At 36.9% G+C, this 16,976-nt stretch overlaps 1 protein-coding gene across 1 annotated transcript; it reads left to right on the forward strand.

Annotated features, from left to right (window-relative positions):
* Positions 1 to 5,132: 5,132 nt before the first annotated feature.
* Positions 5,133 to 16,970, forward strand: LOC129760365 (protein Mo25). The gene is made up of 5 exons (XM_055758011.1): positions 5,133 to 5,267; positions 5,709 to 5,851; positions 5,929 to 6,262; positions 6,336 to 6,440; positions 16,309 to 16,970. The coding sequence occupies exons 1-5, from the start codon at positions 5,166 to 5,168 to the stop codon at positions 16,489 to 16,491; spliced, it is 867 nt and encodes a 288-aa protein (XP_055613986.1). The 5' UTR covers positions 5,133 to 5,165; the 3' UTR covers positions 16,492 to 16,970.
* The last annotated feature ends 6 nt before the right edge of the window (positions 16,971 to 16,976 follow it).

A 16,976-nucleotide genomic window follows, 5' to 3' on the forward strand; every position in this document is an offset into this window, starting at 1 on the left:
CAAAATATGAAAATAAAAAATATAAGTTTTAAAATCATTTCAGAATATTTTTTAAATAAACACGTTTCACCATAACCATGTACAGAGTTTAATTACCTCAAGACAACAGCATTTTGGTGCTTATTTTTTTTAATGATTGATTTACTGATCTTACTGATTTTAGCGTCCTGAACTCGAATCTTTTGTCAAATTTGGTCAGACATATTTAGTTTTGCTGATAAGGAAATTTAAAATGTATCAGTTTTAAGTGAAATCGAACATTGATAAGTGATTAACTAACAAACCTTCATTTATGAAAAAATCTGATTCTGTTTCTGTTAATCATACTTCATCCAATTAAGGAACACTATAACGATGAAAATTATGCATGATCTAAAAAAGAGTAATACAACAGTTTAATAAAATGGAAAGATATCATTACAAGTATTCTTGACATTACTGCAGGAAGTTTAAAAAAACTTGATTTCTTTTAACATATTTGTTGAAACCTACAAAAATATTACACGTATGCTTTAAAAATATATAAAATTCAGTTTAGTTTAAAACTTTTTAAAAATTTATTTAATGAGGAAAAGTATAAAAACATAAAACTTCTTTAAGTTTTTTCGCAGAGCTCAAAATAACTTGATGTCTTAAGAAAGTTGATAATTCGTTTCAAAGTTTTATTTTTGAATGATATATTTTTGATTTAAGTTTTTGTAAAAAAAAAGTGCAGAAATTTCTCTAATGCTCAAAAGCATATAAGTCATTTAAATATCAAAAGCTGATAGAAATATTGCATATTTAGATTCAAGGTACCCAAAATAGTCGAAATAACCTTTTAAATTCATTGCACCTCAGAAAAATGTAAATTTTGAGACCTTGTGTAAATTATTAAAACCTAATGTGTTGACCATTTCAAAGAATAAAAAAAAAAACACGAAATAAAATTGAATCTGAAATTGGTTTCTTGGAGAATATTTCATATCAGCATAAAATGTGTAATGATATAAACACATTTTTTTAAACACGTAAACATTTTATTTAGTCACATTCTGAAGACGAGGTAGGGTCATTGTATGTCAATTTTTGGTTTCCAAGTTCCTATTAGGAGTTTGAATAATAAAAAGATACAATTTTAATTCTTAAATTGTTTTTTATTCAGAAACACATAAAACACTGGTTCACTATAACCGAGTAGGATCCTTGATATCGTTGACAAAGTTTCGCATTCTCCGTGGGCCATTCAATAAACTTCCGAAAGCCACTCCAGCTGCTGGCTGGTCCGACTGGTGATTGCCGTTGAAGATTGGGCCGAAAGAATACGACCGCGGGATTTGGGAAGGTACTTTGCGCAGCTTTCACCATGTTCGAGAGACTTGGAAATCTATCCGTCGGCCATGGTCCTGTAACTATACAAGCGTTTTAGAAAATCTTAAATTCACTTAAATATTCACTATTTATTAACTTACACTTACCATTTTGCATCCTGAATCCTCCTTATTTATAGCTTACTCCGATTCACTGGTTTGATTTTTAAAACGAGCGGCCGAACTTTATTCGATTTTTCGGTTTTGTGTTCTTCTTGCAAGTCAATCCAAAATATCTTCTAAGTTTGAAGTTTTTGTTTCTAAAGAAATATGCAATTGAACAAATTTCTTTTGAATCGAAGAATTTGTTTGAAATCAAAGTCCAAAATTATTCAATTCAAAAAATTTATTCTTTCTTTCAAAAATTATTCTTTTGGATCAAAACTCCCAAGCAACCAAAAGTCGCGTTTTCACTTAACTCCGAACTCCAAAGTTCACATTTGGCTGTAAAAATGTTTTAAGGGAACTTCAGGTGACTCTTGTCGCGTAAAAGTTACTCAGGAACTTCTATCCCCTTTGAAAGGATAAACTATCGATAACGGAACTTCTAAGCGCATTTAATGGAACTACTTTCAAGAAGGTTGATAACGTTCGCGTAACATTCTAAAACGTACCATTAAGATACTTGAAGGTGTTTTGAAGAACCTATATGGGAATTCTAAGCGACATGTCAAAAATGTCTTTCAAGAAGGTCGATAACGTTCGCGTAACATCCTAAAACGCACCATTAAGATACTTGAAGGTGTTTTAAAGAACCTTTATGGGAATTCTAAGCGACATGTCAAAAATTTCTGTCAATTTCATGTCATGGTATTTGTTTTGTTTATATCTGTACTTAGAGTGTCTGTCCCGGGATTTCCCGGGCGGGAATTCCCGGGAATTTGAAAAAAAAGGGAATTCCCGATTCCCGGGAATCATAGTTTCATTCCCGGGAATTCCCGACATGTATGAAATTATTTCTCTGGAAAAGCCTGACAGCCACCGGAACCCTTCTTATTATTATTTTTGTAAATTTAGTCATACAAAACTCATTGAGAAAATGCCGATTGCTGAGGCAGGATACATTTTTCAGCCATTTGATGTAATTTTTTCTATTCAAATAGATAAGTTTAAAAAGATGTATATTAGACTGGCCCAAATTTATATGGGATGATTTTTTCAACATTTTTTTCAACGCGGCACCCCCCTGATTGGTGCATTTAGGTGAAAAAATGACTTTCTGAAAGTTTCAGGTCATTTGGAAGAAGCACGAGCTGGCGCAAAGGACTTGAAATTTGTATGGAGATTTTCGGCAAAATGTATGAAAAATCGACATACTTTCACTCTTTGTGTTCCAAAATATTTTTCCAGTATGCTAGAAAGCTCAGAATTTCAGGAATTGTAATTCAAACAATGACAAACAAGTTTGTAGAAGATTGTGACGCGATACGAGTTGACTGTGATGAGTTATCCGCAATTGAATGTGTGATTTTTTTTTTCGCATTTCATTGATATATCGTGAACGGTGTACATATGGGCTAATAATCGCACTAACTTGATCACGTCGTCGCACACTGCAGCAGTTAATAGTTTTTCAAACCCTTCTTTCATTTTTTGCAAAGATATTTATTATAAAATAAGCTACAACTTTGCCCAAGACACAAACTTTCTATCTGGTAATTCTTATTGTGTGACAATGCAATCAAGCTAGTACTATTAATCCACCTATGCACCGTTCACGATATATCGATAAAATGAGAAAAAAAATCACACATTCAATTGCTGATTACTCATCACAGTCAACTCGTATTGCGTCACAATCTTCTACAAACTTGTTTGTCATTGTTTGAACTACAATTCCTGAAATTCTGAGCTTTCTAGCATACTGGAAACATACTTTGGAACACAAAGAGTGAAAGTATGTCGATTTTTCATACATTTTGCCGAAAATCTCCATACAAATTTCAAGTCCTTTGCGCCTGCTCGTGCTTCTTCCAAATGATCTGAAACTTTCAGAAAGTCATTTTTTCACCTTAATGCACCAACCTAGGGGGTGCCGCGTGGAATATAAGGACTTTTTTTGTTATGGGCCAGTCTAATGTATATGTATGATATGTATTTCCACACCGTTTTCATTGAACGAAAACCCACACTACTTCGAAAAATATATGAAAAATCGCGCAGCAGGTAGGCAGATTGTGATTTCTCGGAACTAAAATTTATGCACTTGTTTCCCTCTGGCTTTGAGAGCCAGATGAATTTCAAAACTTAAAAATGAAGAATGCATCGTTTTTTTTTCATATGAAGAGCAAACATGTAAAGTGCTCAGAAAAACGAAAAAAGGTTGGAATAATCAAACAAATAAAAAGGTTAATTCTTTTTATTAACCCCTAATTTGATGAATGAATTCTTCATTTGACTTTTTCAGCTTATTTTATAGTTCTTTTGACTGTTTTTAATTTATCATTTATTTAAGTTTTATTAAAATTAAGTTTAAAAACATTATGGAGAGTACATTTTTGAACAAATTATTGGCTGGTATGCACGAAACGTTCGATAAGCTGTGTATATTTGAATCATAGTGCATATATTTTACATGTTTTTGAATGTTTCCCGGGATTCCGGGATTTCCCGGGAAACAGGTCACCAGATTTCCCGATTCCCGGGAACGGAAAAATGGCCGGGAAATGGAAACTCTATCTGTACTGATAATTACAAATGGAATTCAAGATTTTTTCGAATTTTTCTTATAAATGTTAAGGTATTCGAATAAATTTTTGATGATGCGAATTAATGTTATTATTCATATTGTGTACTGAAAGTCCTTCAAACGACATAAGGAACAAACTATTGATCAACCTATTCAATCATCTCAAATCATATTGAGTTTAAATACTAATTATTACAATGGCAATGAACTATTGCTGGATTGGTCGAGAGGCTGGTGAGTTTCATTGCAATCTAGAGAGCAGCGGTTCAATTCCCTAGGCGTGTAAGCAGCTTTTGTAATCAAAACGATATAATTAAAACCAATGAGATAGACCGTGATAGACCGGCAACCTAGCAACCTGACATCTGGTTGTCAGAGCAATCTGTCAATCGGATTTTTTTTTCGGCGCGTAGAAGTTTCTTGACATTCTCTTAGAAGCTGAATAGCGTTCTCTACAGCCACCTGAACGAACTTGAAAGTAGCTTTAAGAACTTAAATTTTGGGCTGATTAGCATTCCCTTCAGACACAAACGAGAGCTGATTAAGCTTCTATGGAACCTTTTTAAGGGAATTCTGGTTGCTTGGGCTATAATTCATTGATTCAAAGAAAACAGGAGTTGGATTCAAAAAAATGAATGTTTTGAATCAAAGTCAGATTTAATTCGTTCCAAAATTCAAGTTTACTCTGCGTGAATACACGGAATCGTCCATCTTGTGACAGGCAATCGTAATCGTAGGCATGGTAGGCGAACAATTCGCTGTCAAAAAGCGCTCCGTCTCCACCCCCCACCAATGAGAAACTTTTGGTACTCCTTGCCTACTTTTGCTCAATATGCAACCACCCGTAGCTGTATAGGCACGCTGGTTATTACTTTACACAAGCGTTCCCAGTGATGAAATTTTTATATATTTCACAACGTCGCTGGTTGGCAAGGTTGCGCAAAAACTTCGGATTTCAACTTCAATGACAATATGTTAGTCAGATTACAAATCTTTTATAATAAAAAAAATATGTTTTTTTACATTTTTTATCTGTTAACCTATTATTTATTTTTCATACATATACGTATTCTATGAAATAATTTTGTGATTTTCTTTCACTTCAACCCTAGGTTTTGATCAAAAACATGGTCTACGGTACATCAGACGCAGAACCACAGACAGAAATCGTTGTGTCACAGCTAGCACAAGAACTGTACAACAGTAATCTACTTTTACTACTAATACAGGTAAGTACCGAATCTATTTTGATTGGCTCAATTATTACTTGGCTTCTATTGTTATTTCATTGGAAGGGCCACGCTTAGATTTTTTGAGCGTTACATGTCAACATGGTTGGCATTTCTCCTTCGTGTGCACACTTCGTCTGCATTCAGAACTGAAGCAGAGGAAAGTGAGTGAACTTGCGAGGAATCGACCAACCATGTCTGTAAACAAATTGTTATAAGATTGTGGGATGTATTCGTTAGTTTCAACACTCCTCTAACATGTTTTCGATTACGAAATTCTACTGCTTAACTACACAACTATACCTAAACAAAAACGATTCGAATGCTATACATATCGCTATAATACTTTGAAACCGTTTCATCGCTAGAATAAGTTAATTTATCAGTTCATCAGAACCAAAAAAATTCACAATATCCTTACGTTTATTCCTAAACTGAAAGAATTTAAGTCGCATCGATTTCGAAGGCAAGAAAGATGTGGCACAGGTTTTCAACAACGTGCTACGGAGACAGATCGGGACCCGAACACCGACAGTCGAATACATCTGCACAAAGCCCGAAATTCTGTTCACACTAATGGCAGGGTAAGTGCTCCCCTTCGTTCGGAACTGTTTTCAGGCGATTTATTATTATTATTTTTTTTTTGTGATACCATTTGCAGCTACGAGCATCAGGAAATCGCCCTCAACTGTGGTACCATGTTGCGGGAATGTGCCCGATACGAGGCCCTCGCCAAGATAATGCTCCACTCGGATGAGTTTTTCAACTTCTTCCGCTACGTCGAGGTGTCCACCTTCGACATCGCCTCGGATGCCTTTTCGACCTTCAAGGAGCTGCTCACCCGCCACAAGATCCTGTGCGCCGAGTTCCTGGAGCAGAACTACGACGAAGTGTTTAACCACTACCAGCAGCTGCTGAACTCGGAGAACTACGTCACCCGGAGGCAGAGCTTGAAGCTGCTCGGTGAGCTGCTGCTCGATAGACACAATTTCACGGTCGGTTTTCTAATGCTGTTCTGTTTTTTTTAAACATAATATCGTTTTACACTGCCTTTGTGGTTTGTTTTAGGTTATGACGAAGTACATTTCCAATCCAGACAATTTGAAGCTAATGATGAACATGCTGAAAGAAAAATCACGAAATATTCAATTTGAAGCGTTCCATGTATTCAAGGTAAGTTTCATGATTATTTGATAGAATATCATTTGTTATATACAATTTTATATGTATAGTTAAAACTAAGCCTTCTAATTTGCAACCAATTCTACTTTTTAAAGTCCAAAGTAATTACTTTTACTATCCTAAAACCCTTAGGCTTTTATAACGTGAAAATTTGACATTGTAATATATTACGACGCTCGTAACAATTGTCTTCAAAAGGTGCGGGAATTGAAACGCTATATTGAAGAAAACAGAAAAATCGATCAAATCATTCAATTGTACGTTGAAATAAATCGCTTTTTTGAAAATTTATTGAAACAGTTCTACTCGTGCACTTTTGAGTTTAACCACCACTCGCCACAGAGGATAGAGGAACGCACCGAATAAGACCCGCAGATGCTCTTGTGGTATTTTATTCTGGTCTGCTGCTAGATGTATCTTTAGGGCTTCTAAAACTTCGGTGTCCAGTGAATTCCAGACTGCGAAGATCGTACGGTTCAGGTTCGGCAAAATTGTCAGCCTTGTGAGCCGACATCGAGTTCTGTTGGAAAATTCAATCACTGGTAGTTGTTCGATATCTGGACCTTTTAAATAGCCTGTACTTTAGAGGTGCATATGACAACGCGTCTCATACTTTAATCGAAACAGCTATGAAAAGACGAAATCAATTGTTGACTGATCTATCGCTGTGCCTATAAATAGAAGCTTATTATCAATACCATTCCAACCAAGGAGTGTCCCCAAGGTGAAGTTTCTTTCATCGGTCATTGGTTGTAGACTATTTCTTCAACAAAGTTTTATTGATAAAGTTAAAAGGACATCCATAATTACAGCTGAACTAAGACCCTGCCAGCGGCCTTGGCTTAGAGGTTAGAGCGTATGTCTTCTGAGCCAGAGTTCATGAGATCGAATCTCGGTCATGGCATACATAGTACTTTTTCAGGAGGCTGGCGGTTTTAGAATTTAAAACGTGCTAGCTGCCACTTCTGGAAGTTTGTACACTTCAGTGTATACACCCATAGAAGAGGTTGCAAAAATCCAATGCCTATTTAGCAAATCTCTGTGCCGATAATGCGCTGAAATGTGCACTGTGCCGAAGACGGTATGTTTGAAAAACCGTAACTGGCATAAGGACTCGGCTCCCAACCAAAATGATGACCACTACATTCAAGCGAAACAAGAAAAACATTTTATGGGATTTCCTTCCTATTGGATAATTCATCCCAGAAACAAGAAAATAAAAATTAAAACCACAGTGCTGTAGTGAGAATCGAACTCATATCACCAATTGTATCGTCTTGCCAGACCGACATTCTAACCAGTGTACTAATCGAGCTTCATGCAGGACGAGGTATATTTGTCATAGGCTTTCTGTTACCGATCAATCACAAAAAAAGTTGAAGAGGTTGTAATCATGCTACAACCGTGAAGTGAGCGTAGAATTACGATAACTCTCTATGGTAAACTTATTTCTGTATTGATTACATAAACAAAAAGATTGCAGTATAATGAAATGCTTAGAACTAATGTCAAAATGACATCATCATTGCATGTCATTTCAAACTGTGATGGCAGCAAGCTTGAATGTCATTTCAAAATGTCACTAAAACACGACGCTCGTAATAATTGTCTACAAAGGGTGCGGGAATTGAAACGACATATTGAAGTAAACAGAAAAATTGATCAAGTCATTCAATTTTACGTTAAAATAAATCGCTTTTTTTTAAATTCACTGAAACAGTTCAATTTGTGCTCTTTTGAGTTTAACCACTACTCGCCACAGAGGATAGAGGAACGCACCGAATAAGACCCGCAGATGCTCTTGTGGTATTTTATTCTGGTCTACCACTAGATGTTTCTTTAGAGCTTCCAAACCTTCATGTAGTAGACCTAATGTAGTAGACTGTAGTAGTTCGATTTCAAGACCCTGTAGCCGGTTTTTTTTAAATGTCTTTATTTGTACCTATTCATCGTTACATTTATATTACATTATTGCATTAAATTAGGTTTTTAGCTCAATAATGAACTGTTCAGAGCCCTATAGTTAACTAGATAATAAAAATTTATTAATAAGATTAAAATTTGCTGAGGGCAATCAAGTATTTAATGTAGAAGAACTTCCTGTAATGTCAAAAATATTTTAAACTTAAAACTAAAAACTATCATAAAATTAAACTAATTATAAACAGAACGAATCTCTGCGATGGAAGACTGCATCGATTTGCCTCTGAAGTTAGAGATGATTTTGTTGGCCATCTCTTCGATCGATTCAATGCCCGCAATCCGATGAAGATCTTCGGTGCTGTGCCAAGGTGGAAGTCGCAAAATCATTTTCAGAACCTTGTTCTAAATCCTCTGGATGACTTTCTTCCTCGTCGCGCAGCAGTTAGACCAAATCGGAACTGTATACAATATCGCTGGTCGGAACACCTGTTTGTATATCAGCATCTTATTCCTCAGACATAGTCTGGTTTTCTGTTGATGAGAGAACAAAGAGATTTAGTGTATTTATTACATTTAGATTGAATATCTTCAATGTGATTTTTAAAAATAAGATTCTGATCAAGCGTGAGTCCCAAGTACTTCACGTGATCAGACCATTCTAACGGAACCCCATTAAAAGTTATGGAATGATTTTCATAAAGTTTTAAAAAAATTGCTCTTGGCTTATGGAGAAATAAAATAAGTTGAGTTTTGACAGCGTTAGGAGAAATTTTCCACATTTTAAGTAATTCAAAAAGGAATTTAAATTTTGTTAAAATCTACTGCGTACCACCCGTAAACTGTACAATAGAGGTGCATTTGACAACGCATCTCATACTTTAATCGAAACAGCTATGAAAAGACGAAATCAATTGAATCACGAAATCACTTCATCGAAGGGGTGTCCCCAAGATGGGGTTCTATCTATTCCGGTCATTGGTTGTAGACGATTTCTTCAACGAAGTTTTATTGATACAGTTAAAAGGACATCCATAATCATAGCTGAACTAAGACCCTGCCAGCGGCCTTGGCTTAGAGGTTAGAGCGTATGTCTTCTAAGCCAGAGGTAATGAGATCGAATCTCGGTCATGGCATACATAGTACTTTTTCAGGAGGCTGGCGGTTTTAGCATTTAAAACGTGCTTGCTGCCACTTCTGGAAGTTTGTACACTTCAGTGTATAGATATGGATGGATCTTTCAAGGGAACATACGTTGCACTTAGAATCTCTTGTGTGAACTGAGGTAATGTGGGGTTGCACTTAAGATCGTACATGTGTGTGCTCATTAAATGCTCAATCAGTGTTCACCTGGCACTTATCAATAGTGGCAATGTAATTGGAAGCATATTGTAAAAAAAATAACGCGGGGTAATGCTACAAAACATCTAATAACAGGTCGCAGTGATTCTCCCCAACAAAAAAAAAGACCCACAAACTTTTACTCTCCGTTCAGTATGGTGAACCAAAACTCTCTCTTAAATACCGTATTTTCTTATTCCGAGTGCTGTCCTAGGTTTGCATTTTTTTATTAGTTGACCACCCAGGTGGTAAATCCTTTTTACGGATTGCATTCCAAGGCACGGCGAGCCACCGCGTCCCCCAGTTTGCTACGCTGGGTCCATGGGTGCAATTGGACGACTCATAATACTACTAAGTACCCCTACGCCACAAAGTCCACCTGGGGTCTCTGGTCATAACTCCCACCCGGACCTGCAACAAAGGGTCCTCACTCAAATCGTCTCTTGACCCAATTCGAGACGAGAACAACTCGCCTCTCTTCGGGTCTGGAGATATCCACACATCCAACTATTTCTCCGTCTCGACTCTTCGAGACTCAACCTGAAGCCCATCCACTGGGCGCCACATGTTACGGCACAAGGCCCCTCTGTCCGTCGTGAGTCGAACGTATCCGCGAATCGGGGCCAGGAACCTCCCCAAAAGGCAGATCGATCAAAACCCGCTCGAACATTTGGTCGTCCCGCATATCGGGGTCGCGACTACCCGATACACGTTACGACCCCTCCCTCTTGCAACTGAGCAAAGCACCCCGTCGCACCACGTTTGTGGCACACTCGGCACGCAGCTCTTTGGCGGGCTGGCTGCACCAAATTTGACGTGTAGTTCTCTTGGCCGTACGTCTACAAGTGACAAGTCTGTAGACACGTTTCCATTCTGCACCACGGGGAGGTGGAACTACGTCGCAGGTTTGCACTTGTAAACCACTAAGTGCTGTCATCTTGTTTGTTTATTCGAAAAGTGTTGCACTAGTTATGACCTGGTGTCGCACTGCCGACGGGCGTTAGTGCCCCGAAAATTTTGTCAGTGTTGCGATAGAGCATGTGAGTAGCAATACACTGACGACAATTTGTGTGCTGTCCCTGATGATGTGTTCGTTTTTATCGGGTTAAGTGCAAAACTGAACGAGGAGAAAAAACAAATACTCGTCTTGGTAACTCAAGGTCTGATTGCTCAAGATTCGATCACTCCTAGTAGTGACTCAAGGTCAGGTTTCTGCCTAACGTGTGTCGATCGCGTTTCGTTTATACTGGCTGTGCAGCCAATGATTGAAATTGTGGCCAATTGTGCGAGAAAATGAGTAAATTTTAATTAAAATGAGAGAAACCACTGCAGTGCTCAGAGAGAGAAAAAATGTGCGAACTGTTGCAAATTGTGAAGCAGTTGTGGAATTTTGATCATTACCATTCCAAGTGCAAAGAATTCTCTCTCTATTACAATCCCCCGCTTATTTCACGCTACGGCTTGAATGATTCTCGAGGATAACCTCATCCTACACAGTCACTCAAACAACTCGCTCAGCGCAGAGAGTCACCTTACTCAGAGGGCTTTCTTCGACAGTACGAGTGAAGTAAGGCTAAGCAGAGTAATTCCGAACAAACGCCGTGAGCGTCGTTCGGCCATTGCAGGGTCTCAAAACTGATCAAATGTGATAGTCTATCACATTTGATCTAAAACTTTACTCCATAAGTTTTTTAGAATTGTAGATCTGTGATTATCTATATGAAAGGGTTTGAATAAAGACTTATGTAAAATTGATAATAATCCATAACTTCTCAAAAGTACGTTTTAAAAACCAACAAATCCTGTACATTTCAGCCTTAGTACTTTTTTCAACTGCTCAATTTTTTCATTGACATGACGTAAAATGGCGAAACAAACGTTGTTTGGGTTAGTTTTGAATCCAAAAAAAAACAATTTGGAATTCAAAAAAATTGATTTATTTTTCAGTAAACCACACTTTTTCTCGTTTCAAGTCGTAAATGGCAGCACTATCTTTCAGTTACAACCAAATTAAGTTCCAAAATTGATTTTTCGGGTTTATTTAGGTAAATACGAGGTACTTTTCCAACACAGTTTAGTTGAAGTTCGCGCTGAAGAAACCTTTTCTAGATTTGCAAAAACTCACCAGCACAAGAATATACCACCGCCGAAGTTTCTGCTTATCTCATCTTTCGATTCAATTGCAAATCATACCAATAATACTGCTATTATTCTGATTATCGGCCCAAAAAAATAACTTTTAAGTAACCATGATGAAATTCTTATTATTTGATTTAGTGATCTCAAAATTTCCAAGGGGTTCACGCGGTACCAAGTACTTATTTCGTGACCAAAATCATCCAGCACACCTTAAAAACCTTGGATAGTTGGAAATGGATCTCAAATCCGTTTAACAGCAAGATAGTGCTGCCATCTACGACTTAAAACTGAAAATTATGGTTTGACTGATAAAAATATTTAAATTTTTGAATGAGAAGCCGTTTTTTTTCATTCGAATTCAGCTTATAATCTATGTTTCAGCAGTCTATGTAAGCAGTTTGATAAGGTATTATAGCTCAAATATCGAATTCCCTAGTGCTAGAGGAAAATCTCTTAAAACCCCTTTAAAATCTTTACTAAAATTTACTAGAAATCGCCAAAAACTGCAACGAACTATTCAAATAGTTCGTTGAAGTATTATTATTCGCTTTTACACAGTAAATTTTAAGAAATTATCTTGAATTTTTGTAGACAAACATAAGTGGTACTATACTTATCTCGCACCCATTTTTTCATATTTTTGGTCCTCCACGCCAATTGCGGTGGATTAATTTTATCACTCATGTGTCGTACTCACAAAATTTACTACGCAAGAATCCTTGTCCCACCTTTGTAATAGTTTCAGTGGTACGATCGGTTGCACTTGATTTAACAGTCTTTCAATAAATCATACATTCATTGCAATAAATACAGAACTTAGGGACTTGATATTCTATGCACTCAAAACTATTTTTTTGGAATGATCTTACGAAAACTTGTGCAATGACGAGTCAAAATGTCTACCAGACTTGGGGCTTTCGAACCTCAGCATCAGAAACGCGAGCAAACATTGCCCATGTTGAAGCCTTAAGCGGTGCGTATCGTTGCTACGCATACAGCTCCATCTGTTAAACTTTGACAGTTAAAGTGTGATGAAAATAAAATATGCCACATGGTTTCGACCGTTTCGCGATGTCTGTCCTTTAGTAGATCTAGATCCAAAAAATAGCAGAAAGTTTGCAATCCGGCAAGTCTTCTTTCTAGCCTATAACCTTCGGATAAACTCGGTCGAGTTTACTGCAATCATGGGAAACATCAGCAAAGCGTACGTACAGGGTTGCCAATGTTATATCCAAACGTCAGTAAACCGAGTAGATTTGAGGTCTTTTCCAAATTTCTCAAGCCCTGAGGTCAAAAACTGTGTTTTGGTCAAAATTCAGCCATGATTTTTTGCAAAATTTTAAAGTAACGTAAGATTTATAATAATAAGGAATTCAAAATCTGAAATGTTAAATGGGAATATCTGTTTTATGCTCTTATTCTTATCCTAAAATCGCTTTGAAGAATACTTTAACCGACTCATAAAATCGCCTTAGTCAGACCGAGACTTCTTACGTTTCTTTGCTTGAACCGTTTTAATTCGTGACGCTCAATCATCCAAAGGATTTAGAAGGCAGACTCAACTGCACGTATTGACTATAAAAGTTGCCTATACACCTCGCTATGTGAGAACATAAACCTTATTTGGCATATCTGTGATCTTAATTTTGTTTTCTAAATATTAAATATGCCCGCGCTTTCGATACTGAATTCTAATTCAGAAATCTGTTAATTTTTGCTAAATCTGAATCCTAAACCAAGAATGAGTTAGTATATCAATGTTTGTCAAGATTCAGTCAAAGAAATTAAGCCATTGTTCTCACATTCAGTTCGTAAAAAATAGGAAAATTTAAGGATAACTAATTTCGCACAATGCTCATCTATCCTTTTTTTAGTTTCATCCGAACCGAATATTTAGTTTGAGTTAGAGCAAACATTTCCTAAGTGCGTTCAGTCTATGAATAAATTGTTTAGCCCCGTTCTGTTAAAAAAATACGTCAACATAATACCGACGTAGGCTCATATGTTTATACAGAGAAATCCGTAGATCTGACAATGTCAGGTAACGAACGTTCTTGCGCACTTTGTGTTCGTTTAACTTCGTTCTGTTGTTTCGTTGATTTTATTGTGTGATTTTATTGTGTGATTTTATTCCTGCGATGCTTCGAAAACATCAATGATAAACTGTTCTCTTCGTTATGTGCGCAATGATGGAATGATTGGAACGAAGATAAAATCAATCTGCACATAACGCGTTAAACTCGCAAGAAATCAGCAAAACGAAGCTAGATTACGCACTTCTGGTCTTGATTGATGATTGTGAACGATATTGTTGAACATTTAGCACTGTTCATTTTCAGTCTCTTTGAAGTATCTCACTACCTTCGATCCTTTTAACGGGCAGGAATAACTTCAAGTCGTCGGAGTGAAAAAAAAATCTCTAAGTCCGACCAGCCGTTCGTTAAGAAAATGAAAAGAAGAGGTCCCAAGAGTCTACCCTGAGGCACTCCTAAGGATGCTCCAAGGAGTTCAGAAAACATCGTGTTTACAGAAACGTACTTTAGTCTGTCAACGAGATAGGAGGATTAACACATTTACACGAGAGTTTTCGTATTTTGTTTGATGATTGATTATTTTTGATAGATAATTCTGAAATTATAGATTAAATAATGAGACAGTGTTCTTCAGAATTAACTTCGACACGCTAAATAGCTTAACAATACGAAATTAGTTAGATTTGATCCAGTGGAGCCGAGTTATAGAACTTCAATTTTTAGATATTTTTGTCGATTGGTATTCTTCGAGGTCCCACCTACGTTAGTGCGGCTATAAATGCGTTCGATGATTGGTTCTTCACTACCTCGATATGAACTTCTTTTTTTGGAGAAACATAAGCGAAGATACAGACATAAGCGTCGTATTCAGCGTATCTTCTAGTTGTAAGTTGAGTAGCCCCTCGAATCCTTGCTGCTGGAAATTGTCCCGTGTGTTGTAGAAGTTTCCTTGGCCTGCATACTGTTGCGTCTTGATCGCCTTGGGTTATTTTCCAGAGCCACGCCTGGATGTTGCTCTACCTACCAGCTACTAAAATTTAAGGTTATTTAAAGACCTTCTCGTACCTCGTACCATAATCACAAAAGGCCATTAAAGGCCATTTTAGTCATTTCCATGTTCTGAAACTACCCAAGCAACCAAAAGTCGCATTTTTACTCAAAGATGGAACTCCGAAGTTCACATTTGGCTGAAAAAATGTTTTACGGGGGCTTCAGGTGACTCTTGTCGCGTAAAAGTTACTCAGGAACTTTCATCGCCCTTTGAAAGGTTAAACTATCGATAACGGAATTTCTAAGCGCTTTTTATGGAACTTCTTTCCAGAAGGTCCATAATGTTCGCGTAACAATCCTAAACGCACCATTAAGATACTTGAAGGTGTTTTAAAGAACCTGTGTGGGTATTCTTAGCGACATGTCAAAAATGTCTGTCAATTTCTTGTCATGGTATTAGTTTTGTTTGTATCTGTACTGATATTTACAAATGGAATTCGATTCAAGATTTTTTCGAATTTTTCTTATAAATGTTAAGATATTCGAACAAATTTTAGATGATGCGAAGTTTTGTTACTTTTATATATTATATATTGTTTACTGAAAGTCCTTTGAACGAAATAAGGTACAATCTGTTGACCAACCTATTCAATCATCTCAAATGACATTAGGTTTAAATACTAATTATTACAGTGGCAATGAACTAATGCTGGATTGGTCGAGAGGCTGGTGAGTTTCATTGCAACCTAGAGAGCAGCGGTTCAATTCTCTAGACGTAATCAAAACAATATAATTAAAACCAATGAGATAGACCATGATAGACCGGCAGCCTAGCAATCTGACATCTGAATGTCAGAGCAATCTGTCAATCCGATTTTTTTTTCGGCGCGTGGAAGTTCCTTGACATTCCCTTAGAAGCTGAATAGCGTTCTCTACAGCCACTCAAACGAACTTGAAAGTAGCTTTAAGAACTTAAATTTTGGGCTGATTAGCGTTCTCTTCAGACACAAACGAGAGATGATTAAGCTTCTATGGAACCTTTTTAAGGGAATTCTGGTTGCTTGGGTATTTAAGGTCCTTTCCGTAACTTTCGGGGTCTTGGAAGGCCATTCAGTCAATTTTAATTTTTTGTCATTTTGGATACTTTTATAGCATTCAAAAAAATTTGGTAGCAATTCACATTGGAACCTTTGCTCAGGGAATTCCGACCTTTGGAGACACGCGTTCATTAGATAAGGGACTTTTGGTTGCTTGGGAAATGACCGCGAAATTGTAGTCTATTGAAATCTACTGATTTGAAAAAAAAGTTTTCAAAATAATAAGTGTTGTTCGAATCTGTTGTGATTGATGCAATTATTTGTTTGTTTTAATTTATATTTTTATTTGAATAAAATAAAACTGCCTTATCATATATTGATTCTCAATCCCACTTTTAGGTGTTTGTAGCGAACCCGAACAAACCGAAACCAATCCTCGACATACTGCTGCGAAACCAGGAGAAGTTGGTTGACTTCTTAACGAAATTCCACACGGACCGATCCGAAGACGAACAGTTCAACGACGAAAAGGCGTATCTGATCAAGCAGATAAAGGAACTTAAACCGGCACCCGATCAATAGTAATAGGTACGCAATCCCATAACCACACCCAACCAATCAACGTACAGTAGTAGTAGTAGTAGCAGTAATAAAAATAACGCGAACTCGAGTGCTATCCTCGAACCTAGACCTCGATTCAGTGGCGCCCGATCGCAAAACCCCCCCTACACCAGCAACATCTCCTTAGCTTTGGTTTTTTTGCGCAAACCGATCCAATTGCATTGAAACCCGCGCCGAGTCCGCATTCCCAATTTATCCCGGCACCAAAACTACCCCTCTATAAGCACTAGTATTTTGTAACAAAGGTTAAAAAAAAAACATAATAACAAAGCATTACTATTAAAACAATTAACTATTGATAGAAGTTATTGATGCAAACAACAAATGAGGAAACAAATTAAAACTAACGCATATTCAAGATAATAAATAATGCAAAACAAACTAAAAAAACACAGTACGTCGAAAGAAGTTAAATGATAGTTTGTAGGTAACAGAAAAATTCAAAC

The sequence above is a fragment of the Uranotaenia lowii genome, unplaced genomic scaffold (assembly GCF_029784155.1).
Source record: "Uranotaenia lowii strain MFRU-FL unplaced genomic scaffold, ASM2978415v1 HiC_scaffold_587, whole genome shotgun sequence".
NCBI classification, from domain to species: Eukaryota; Metazoa; Arthropoda; class Insecta; order Diptera; family Culicidae; genus Uranotaenia; species Uranotaenia lowii.